This window comes from Saccostrea cucullata, unplaced genomic scaffold (assembly GCF_032062105.1).
Source record: "Saccostrea cucullata isolate Sc308-1 unplaced genomic scaffold, CSIRO_AGI_Scuc_v1 ctg1216, whole genome shotgun sequence".
Lineage (NCBI taxonomy): Eukaryota > Metazoa > Mollusca > Bivalvia > Ostreida > Ostreidae > Saccostrea > Saccostrea cuccullata.
In genome coordinates this window covers 32,328-42,787 of record NW_026919105.1, presented here as the reverse complement: position 1 = coordinate 42,787, position 10,460 = coordinate 32,328, and the positions used below count along the sequence as shown (strand labels likewise).

General features: G+C 34.1%; 1 protein-coding gene across 1 annotated transcript; it reads right to left on the bottom strand.

Annotated features, from left to right (window-relative positions):
• Nucleotides 1-7,414: 7,414 nt before the first annotated feature.
• LOC134279572 (uncharacterized) lies at nucleotides 7,415-8,677 on the bottom strand. The gene is made up of 2 exons (XM_062761984.1): nucleotides 7,873-8,677; nucleotides 7,415-7,511 (listed from the first exon to the last, which is right to left on the bottom strand). The coding sequence occupies exon 1, from the start codon at nucleotides 8,410-8,412 to the stop codon at nucleotides 7,909-7,911; it is 504 nt and encodes a 167-aa protein (XP_062617968.1). The 5' UTR covers nucleotides 8,413-8,677; the 3' UTR covers nucleotides 7,415-7,511; nucleotides 7,873-7,908.
• Between the last annotated feature and the right edge of the window lie 1,783 nt (nucleotides 8,678-10,460).

The following is a 10,460-nucleotide window of genomic DNA, read 5'->3' as shown; positions in this document are numbered from 1 at the left end:
ACTTTGATATGGCAACATATCAAAGATTAAACTTTTCTTAATCAAATGCAAATTAAATATGTTGGTGCCCAAAGTAAAGTCTTAGCACAAGAAATAGAAATACTAAAGCCCTAGCACCACCTGTTCAAAAGTTATGTACAAGGGTAAGTTTTTTGAAAGAAGGTCAAAGGGTCAAAGTTGTTTTTAAAGAAGGGTCTTGTCACAAGGATTATATATGTCAAGTATGAAAACCCTAACTGTTCAAAAGTTATGGCCAAGGTTAAAGTTTTCTGAAAAGTAGGTCAAACTCTAAGGTCAAAGTTCTTCATATTAAATGAAAGGTCTTCTCACTAGGATTACATATGTAAAGTATGAAAGCCCTAGCCCTTACCGTTCAAAAGTTATGGACAAAGTTAGTTTTTAAAAACTAGGTCAAAGGTCAAAGTTGCTGGTCAGAATTATTAGACAACAAGGTTGCCAATTTTCCTCAGTAATAAGAATAAAATTAAAATTTGGGAAAGTGGAAGGGTGGGTCAATCAAACCCAACCAAAAATTTAAAGTTTCAATAACTTTTAGAAGAATCAGATTTTTAATATTTTTTTTTGTGTGGTCTATTTCAATATACACATGTTTAAGCCGTGATATTATACAGAAAATATCAACTTCAAATCTGTGTCTATGCACCTTTAAGTACATTACTGAGTATTTGAAAATGGGAAACAATAGCTACGTGATAAGTTTCATACTTAATCATACCTCATGATAAATTAAGTGAAGCTTCTTGCATCATACAGACGGCTGCTTTTTCAATAAAAATTGAACTTGTAAAATTACTTAATTTATACTGGGTCATTTGCAAAAATATTTTGTTAGAAAACATTCTGGTTGTACAAACAAGTACTCGAAAATTGATGATAACATTAAAGATGTTTGAGTTTCTGATTGACAATATCCATTTTTACCAGTCCTCCAAAAATCTGTCGGAATTGTCATGGGTACTAACTGTGTCCCGTTTTTAACATACTAGTACCTATTTTTGTATTCATTTGAAGATTTTATTCAAAAATTTCTACTTGAAAAGAAAAAGTCTATTGTTGTGGCCTTCATTTTAACATTTAAATATATCGACGGTGTAACGTTGAATTTTGACACGGGTTGAAAATTGACCCGGGGGTCATTTTTCAACGTTGAATAGTGAGACGAAAGGTGTTGAATTTAGACCCTAGTCCGTTGAAAACTGAGCCGGGTCGTGGAATTTTGATCTTGAAACCGGTTCAAAATTCAACAGCATAAAAGCACATATTTATGACTTGGTTTTCACAGCTGTGATTTAATCCATAGGCATCGGGAACGGGGGAGGGGGGTGGGGATGCTTACCCTTTTTTGCAAAGATAGACATAATATAGGCATTGAACAATGTGAAATTGGTTTAGCCCCCCCCCCCCCCCCCCCCCCCCCCCGTTGCTTTCAGCAGGCACCTTACAGTCTAGTAAAAGAAAGAAGAGTAAGTGGTAGTGCTTTAAAAAAAAGAAATTGGATCATATCCCCCAATAGGATTTTTGGGTTTGGACTACTAGTATGAACAATGAACAATTTTTTTGTCCATTTTTTCCAGATTTGAATTTTTCTTTTTTTTTTTTTTAGCCCCCCCCCCCCCCCCCGCAATTTCAATTTTCAATACCAATGTAATCAATGCACACTTAATTCAGTGATTCAGTTATATTCTTAAAATAAAATACTTTATAAAATATCTTAGATTTCAAAGTAACATGTACCTTACAATCGCAATTTTTCGTGTAATATTTTTTTTTTTTTAAAAAGAAGCACATTTGTATATGTAAATCCTAAATATTAGTAAACATAGTTACACAATATACAATTAAGTCCGTAAATTTGTTTATTTATATTTTTTATGGCTAACAACACTTCATTTATTTCAGTTTTAAAATTCCTAATATTAGTACTTAGTAAATGATGTGAGTTTAATGCATGATGCACGTACGTTTTAATGCTTATTTAGTTGTGCACAACATTGATAACTTACAATGTCTAACTTGAAAACGGATTTTTTTTTTCAAAAAAAAAAGGTTTAGTGATCTTTTTCGCAAAGTTAATCAAAGAGTTCAAGAACGGACCTCATAATTAATACATATTTATTTTGTTATATTTTGTTAGTTAGAGGATGTAAAAAGGGGGCGATCTCCTCTTTTTTGAGATTAGTACCATATATACGAGGGGCGATCAGAAAATAATGCAAGTAATGTTATTCCATAGATATTCTTCGTAGATGACCAAAACCGATGTCACGCACGGGTAGATACATTCATTACCTGTGTCTGTCTTAAATTTCTTATCATTTTATCCACTATTTCAAAAGTTACATACAAAAGAAGAAGGGGTAGTCGTACACACTGACCATTTTTTCCAAGTGATATGAAATCTGCAGTGAAGGCTGAAATAAGAACCTATATAAAAGTGAGAAGCATTCTTGATATACCTGCATAGTAATTTTGAATGAAATTTGTCAGATTTATGGAGATTCTGCAGTTTCGTTAAGCACAGTTTGTCGTTGGTTAAAAAAGTTTAAGAATGGCGTTGACGTCGTTAAAGATTCTTCGAGAGCAGGGCGCCCAAAGACAGCTGTTACTGATGGAACCGTGGCTGCAGTTAAGAAAATGGTAGAGGAAAATGGAAGATATACTTTAAAATATATTGCTAGTGTTGTTGGAAACTCATCAGCAAAGGTACATGAAATTTTGACCAAGCACCTCAACCTACGTAAGGTATGTGCACGATGGATACCGCATCTCTTGACACCAGAACAAAAGACAGCGCGTTTGAACTTTGCTAGAAAAATGTTAAAAATCTATAAAAACTGTGACAGGAGAAAATTTTCTGAATTGCTTACAGGTGATGAAACTTGGATTTACTTTTTTAAGCCGCAAAGAAAAATTAACAATATGATGTGGGTCAGGAAGAATAGCGAGCGTTCTGTGATTGCAAAAAGATGTCAGAGTGCTAAAAAGATTCTGTATGCTATTTTCTTTAATTCTAGTGGCCCAGTTGTGCAAATTCCAACTCCGCAAGGTAGAGATATCTCGGGACAATTTTACAAGAATAATGTACTGAAAAGAATTAAGAAAGTGTATGAAAAGAAAAGACCAAAGACAGGCATGAAGAACATAAAGCTCATTCACGACAATGCTCCTACTCATAAGAGTAAAACGGTTCAAAGTTTTTTGAAGGATGAAAAGGTTATTCAGCTCCCACATCCCCCGTATTCTCCTGACCTAAGTCCTTGTGACTTTTTTCTATTTCCTAGACTGAAAAAAATGTTATCTGGACGTCGCTACACTTCGCGGAGTGCAGTTGGTAGTGCTGTTTATCAGTGCTTAGACAGTATTCCAAGGGAAGACTACCTCGGGGCTTTCAAATCATGGTTATGCAGATTGCAAAAGTGTGTGAATGTAAAAGGGGGTTATTTTGAAGGATTAAACTAGTTAATATTTTGTTATATATTGTTTTCATTATTCTATAAATATACTTGCAGAACTTTCTGATTGTCCCTCGTATGTTATTTTTTTTTTTATATTCGTGACTAGGCTGTTTTCTTCATTTTTGTAGTTTTTTTAATCAAAAAATGTTTGCATTAGATACACAACCCTGACTTTCAGCGTTATTTAATTATTGTAATAAAGAAGCCAAAATATAACATTGGACCCCCCCCCCCCTTCCACAAAACAGGGAAACACGGGATAGTTTGTGAGGAATTTTTGAAGCAGCCCTTCCATCCAATTAGAGAAACGTGGTTTGGTTTCAACATTGGCTAGTTTCCCTTTCCACTTTTTGCTTGCTTGTTTCTTTGTTTCGTTTCGTTTATTTATTTTGTTTATGTTTTTTCTTACAATTTTTCAGAGGGTTTTGACACCATACCCCCGCCTCCGAGAAAAATTTAGGATCCCCCCCCCCTCTCTCTCTCTCTCTGTTTCTTTGAAGAGGAATGCGATTTTTAGTTGTTGAGGTCAATAGAAATTGCAGGGACGGCGTTTTTTCAATTATTTGATATCAAAGATGGTGGGAAGTGCAGCTTCTAGTCCATCCAAGATCTAACTCACAAATATTTTGACCGATGTGTTTCATTCTAATTTTTAGGCTTTTAATTTTGTTAATTTTTATACTGAATTTGACTAGATGTGATGTTCTGCCCACCTGATCAATATAATATTATATAGGGCTCACTTTCTAGACACAAGATTTCCAGGTTTTTGTTTTTAATATGTCCTATTCATAGACTTGTTGTTATTTATGGATGTGGATTTTAGAAAGTATTGTCAAAAATTAATTCATGCTTGAAGATAACTGAAATTGTGTCCTGATCAAAATGTACATTATATATATACACGGGATGATAGGTCTATTTCTATAATTCTTGAAAAGGGAAACAAATTGAAACCGAAATATAAAAATATAGAGATACTGATAAATTCCATAAAACAACTTCCCGGTTCAAAAAATGTTTAAATTCTGAGATGGGGTCAATTTTCAACAGGGTCTATTTTCAACTTGTTGTGGTCATCGGGGATAAGAAAAAAAATATCAAGCTGTTGAAAAATGACCTCGGGTATAAATTCAACGACTTTTGGTCTCAATTTTCAACGGAGAAAAAACACCCCTGGTTCAATATTCAACGTTGAAAAATGACCCCCGGGTCAATTTTCAACTGGAGTCAATATTCAACGTTACAACGGCTCTTTATCATTTGCCAATTTTCATTTCAATTCCTACATTGATTCGATATATCCATGCGAGATACCAGAGTCTCACAATTTTTTTTTTGTGTGTGTGTGTTTGGATGTGTGTGTGTGTACATAGATTTTTCTATCGTCAAATTCTCTTATTTATTCAGCAATATACCCACCTGCATATGGAGTTTATTTGATTCGATACGCTCACTTTCTAAATCGAGACAAGCTATTGACAAACAAGTTGATGAAACAAAAATATCAATGGCTTCGTTTAATTTCGCTAATTCTATAGTTATTTCTATGCCATTATTGTCCCCCGCTTTCGCAAAAGCGAGGGGACATTAAATCTCATTCGTCTGTCTGTCCGTCACAAGAATTTTAACTTTGCCCATAACTTTTGATTTAGTGGAGCTATGACTTTCATATTTCACATGTGTATTTCTAGTGACAAGACCTCTCTCTGGGTACCAGCAAATTTGACCTTTTGACCTTGACCTTGGAGTTTGACCCACTTTTACACCATTTTAAATTTTTTTTTTTACTTTGGCCATAACTTTTGAACTGTAGATACTAGGACTTTTATATTTCACAAATGTATTATTTATGACAAGACCTTTCATTGGATATCAACAATTTGACCTTGACCTTAGAGATTTCCGCACTTATGAAAAAACTTTAACCTTGGCCATAACTTTAAAACGGTAAGGACTAGGGCTTTCGTACTTCACATAAGTAATCCTTGTGAGAAGTCCCTTCATTGGATAACAAGAATTTTGACCCTCTGATCTTGACTTGGAATTTGGCCCACTTTTTAAAAACTTTAACCTTGACCATAACTTTTAAAGGTTTAGGGCTAGGGCTTTCATACGTCACAAATTTATTCCTTGTGACAAGACCTTTCATTTCATATTAAGCACTTAGAGCCCTTGATCTTGGAGTTTGACCTACTTTTAAAAAACTTTAATCTTGGCCATAAGTTTTGAACGGTAAGGGCTAGGGGTTTCATACTTCACATATTTATTCCTTGTGAAAAGATCTTTCATTGGATAACAAGATATTTGACCTTCTGACCTTGACCTTCGAGTAGTACCTACGTTTAAAAAAAACTTGACCATAACTTTTGAAGGGTTAGGGCTTTCATACTTCACATATCTATTCCTTGTGACAAGACTTTTCATTGGATATCAACAACTTTGACCTTGACCTTGGAGTTTGACTTTTTTAAAAGCTTTAACCTTGGCCATAACTTTTGAATGGTAAGGGCTAGGGCTTTCATATTTCACATAAGTTATCCTTGTGAGAAGACCTTTCACTGGATACAAAGAACCTTGACCTTGGAGTTTGACCTACTTTTTAAAATTTGGGAAACAATATATTTAATTTGCATTTAAGAAAAGTTTGATCTTCACTTTGTTGCCATACAACAGTGTTTCACAAACGCATGTTGCCACACATCAGTGTTTCACAAACGCATCTTGTTCCTTTTAACTTTTGATTGAGAAGAGATGGGGCTTTCATATTTGACATGTGCATTACCTATGACAAGATATTTCCGAGCTTGCTATGATTTGTGACTCCTTGACCTTGGCCTTCACTACTGACCTTATTTTCAAAAAATTCAACTTTGGTGATAATTTCTAAAAGACATGATAGGGCGTTCATATTTGACATCTCACCCACAAAGACACCGAAAGCGGGGGACTATAATTCTTTGAATTTGCTTGTTTAATCATTAAATTGTCCACAGAATTTTCCGTTTGTCGGATCATATAAAAGGGCGACAGGGGGATTCTTACTTCTCCAAACACCTGATCCCTATGACGTTTTAGAGGCCTCTGTTTGCTCCGCTCCCGATATGAATTGTATCAATCGACTTTCGGGCTTAGATATAATGACAGTTTGTTATCTTCATAATTCGTGTATAAACTATGTACCGCTATTATTAACTCCGCTTACACCATAAGTGGGGAAAATTAATATCCCTTATGCTTTTGCAATGAAATTTCAAATCACAGCATTTTTTGGCATTGGAACAGATTCTTTAGTTTCCTGTTGAAAAGACCCTCTAAGATGACTCTCACGTATACAGTCACATTAATTCCATCGGAAATAAAACGCATTCAAATTTAAATATTTTTATTGTACGCGCAGACTGTACAATTGTTGACAAGGGTGAATGTATATGTATTATATGTCATTTGAAAGGGTTTAAGAAATGAAATCCAATGCGCTTCGATGAGGATCACACACATACATAAAAACAACTTCCTTTCAATTGCACAAAGATGGGATTACTACAAAACTAGTAAAATGGTTAATTTTACACACGTCTATTATACCCATTCGAATTAACGTTTGCACATTCACATTCTGTATCTCTAATGCTCCACTGAAATTCTTTTGATGTTGAATTGAAGGTAATGTAATGAATGACGAATTAATGCGACAATGTTCCCACTAAGTTTTGTCCACCATGTTGGTAGAATGGACATGAGCCCTTTCTCGTTCCCGCCTGTTTCCACAGCCAGAATTCTCCTGGAAGGCTCGCAGGAGTAGCATACGTGTTTGCAAAACTTCGTTACTTCGTATCCTCTTCTGGATCTTGAACTGGGAATTGCGCAGATATCTGTAGAGTTGGACCTCTTCGTCAGTGTGGAGTCGTGTCTTCTTTATATGTCCTGCAATGAAGGCGACAACGGCGCCAGCATATACCAGAACCGTGGCCACCACGAATAACATGGCACCATGAGCATCATACTCCGGAACTTTCGGGTCGGTGCTGTTGGCTAAAATACACAAAGCAGCCGTCTCATTGCATTGCATATTAACTTAGGTTTCCAAAATTGAAATGAAAAACATCATCCCTCTTCATGTACATTTACTTCAGATGATTACCAAAGATTACTAAAGTTGTTCCATAAAACACCCTTTTATTTGGACTATTAGTCAGAATTTTTTTTCAAGAATAGTTTGCCAAGGACATATTTTCTTTTTTTTCATAGCAAATTGAAAAGCAGTCAAAAAGATTTAAAGGTAAAACCATCAATTAATGGATTTCTATACAGAAAATAATTATCATGTATACTCAAAAGCACAAAAAACATATGATCGAGGTATATTATGCTGCAAAATCTAACAAGAACTTACCATTGGTTAATAGGGTTAGCAAACAAAGAATAATTTCTATGAGGATGCCTCATCGTCTGTTTGGCAAGATGAATCAGCGAATGTCTTTACAGGCAATTCTTCTAGTTCTAACTGTTCCATTTCTCTCTCAGTCTCATTTTCAATATGAAACGTGACTTTAGGTCTATTCTCGTCAGTTTGCTTGTTTTCTTTATCGTCATTGTCCTCTTCTCCTTCTTCCATTCTTAAATCAAGTTCGTCGATAGTTTCATTGGTTTTGATCATTTTAACAAAAGTGTTTCGACGAAAAATTAGCTGTTGTCTGCGAAAAGATTCTCGAAGTGTTTTTCCTGTTTTGATAAAATGTTGAACGTCATCATCCAGCTGACGACGATAGCTGTTGGATTTCTTTCGCAGACGACTGACCATCATGGACACAATTCCAAGGAGAGAATATACCAGAACGGTGCTGATGATAAATTTCATGGCCCCCTCATGATCATAAGCTTCTGTGGTAGTTTCTGGAAAAACTGTCGTCTGATTCGAAGAGATCACATCCATTCCAAGCGCCTAGAGGAAATGCACACTAAGATTTCCACCATTGCACAGAGGAAAAGTTTTGGACCACCTCCCTACGTCTCATAAAAACAACTTTTACTTGATGGGGTTTCTCTTTTGTGTTCTTTCTATTATCATTTTTAGACCTATCAAAATTTTTAAAGAGTGTACAAATTTGCTTGACAGGAGAGTTATACGGACGATTAAGCTGTATTTGAAATGCATATATATGCCTTGGCATTGGGCGGTATGAAAAGCATGGAGGAGCTATTCAACTTAACCCAAACGTCAAGTAAATCTTATTGTTTTGATGACACGAAATTCTCATAGACATTTAAATTTTGAAAAGAGGCATGGACTATTTTCAGTAAGTATTATCATAATCTATTAAGATTTGTTCTGATATTAATTGATCAAATGGATAAGTATCCTATTAGACAAAAGGTTAATAACAATTGTACGATTTCAGCACCGGATAGGCGCCACATCACAGCTGTATATTAAAAAAAAAAAAAACTCGGAATGTTTTTCAGTTTTTTAAATTCACAACAAAGGCTACACATACATAATACGTGTGTTAAAAAATACCTTTAAATATTTCTACACTTTGAAACAGGTGTTGAAACGTTTTTATTCATATTTCGCCTTAACTGTGCAAGATTCTCTTTCCAATTTATCAAATTCAAGAGGACTCTACAATTGGTACTGTAAGTGTGCTGTATGTGCATTCATTAACCCTTCAGTTGAAGTTGCATGGCGTTTTGCAGATAAGTTCATTATTACTTTGTCCGCTCACATACAGACTTTTTTTTTTGGAGGACTTTGAAAAAAAATAAAGGTGAAAAAAATGATGAATTTCATTTTCAACATTGGAGCATCTTTAATTCTTTGATGTTCAAGAACAAAAATGAATTATAGAACTGAAACCACCCTTGCTTCCTAATATATTGGTAAATACATGCAAATGAAATATTCTACTTTTTCATCTTAGTCCTACATGTATATCAAAATTACTTAAAATAAAATCTGTGTATTCAGTAGATTCCAGTTTATGCCATTTAAGTCAAAGGGTAGATAACTCTATAGTACCATGGAATGCATACATTTTTAAAAAGGTAATTCTGGTATTGTAGTATCTTAAAATAAATAAGTCTCTTTAAATCTGTCTTGATCTTGACTTTTTGACTAATATACTAGTCCAACTGAACTAAGCAGGTTTTAAAAAAGTATGAAGATTTTAAAACGGATCAAAGGACAGAAAATATATATGCTTCATACAAGGATTCTGCAAAATTAAAAAGAAACATTTTATAATCTTCACTTCTTAAAATGTAAGTTGAAGGTCACCATTTCTCAGAAAACTCTTAAGGTCAAGCATTAGCGAAGGGGTCATGCTTGGCTTTACATTGATTCATATGAAAATAACACATAAGAAAATATGGAGAAACTCAATATTTTTAATGCAGTTCAAATTAAATGTAAAAATATTTTGTAAATCATTGCACATGTAATAACAAATCATAACAAAAACAAAATGTGGCATTCTTATAGTAAATGTGAAATGACAGGTGTTTGTATTTTCTATTTTGATTAAAATACTTCAGGAAAAGTACATTTATCAAAAGTGAAGCTAGTAGTTCTCTTCAATTCAAAGCTTAATATAATACAGAATTTACAATATAATTATTCATAGTACATATTTACAGGTGACCACATTAAAACAAACAAAAATATACTAGTACATGTGTACCTATATCTGTGTGTAATTATTAGCTTAAATTTTGCAAATCTAAAAATACACCCACAATGTACATGTGACTGTACATATATATGTAGAAAGGACAGCTATATTAAATTTCAAGATGTACATAGTACATATATTAAAAATTTTCAGGTACATATAGAAGAGCACAAGTTAAAGATTAATTTTATGATTTCTTTGCATTTCAGGGACATTATAGGGATAAAAGTTACAAAGCTCATTTGATCAAACATTATCTTTACAGCAGCTACAGCAGAAAGAAAGTTCTAATGTTGTGCACCCCTAGACA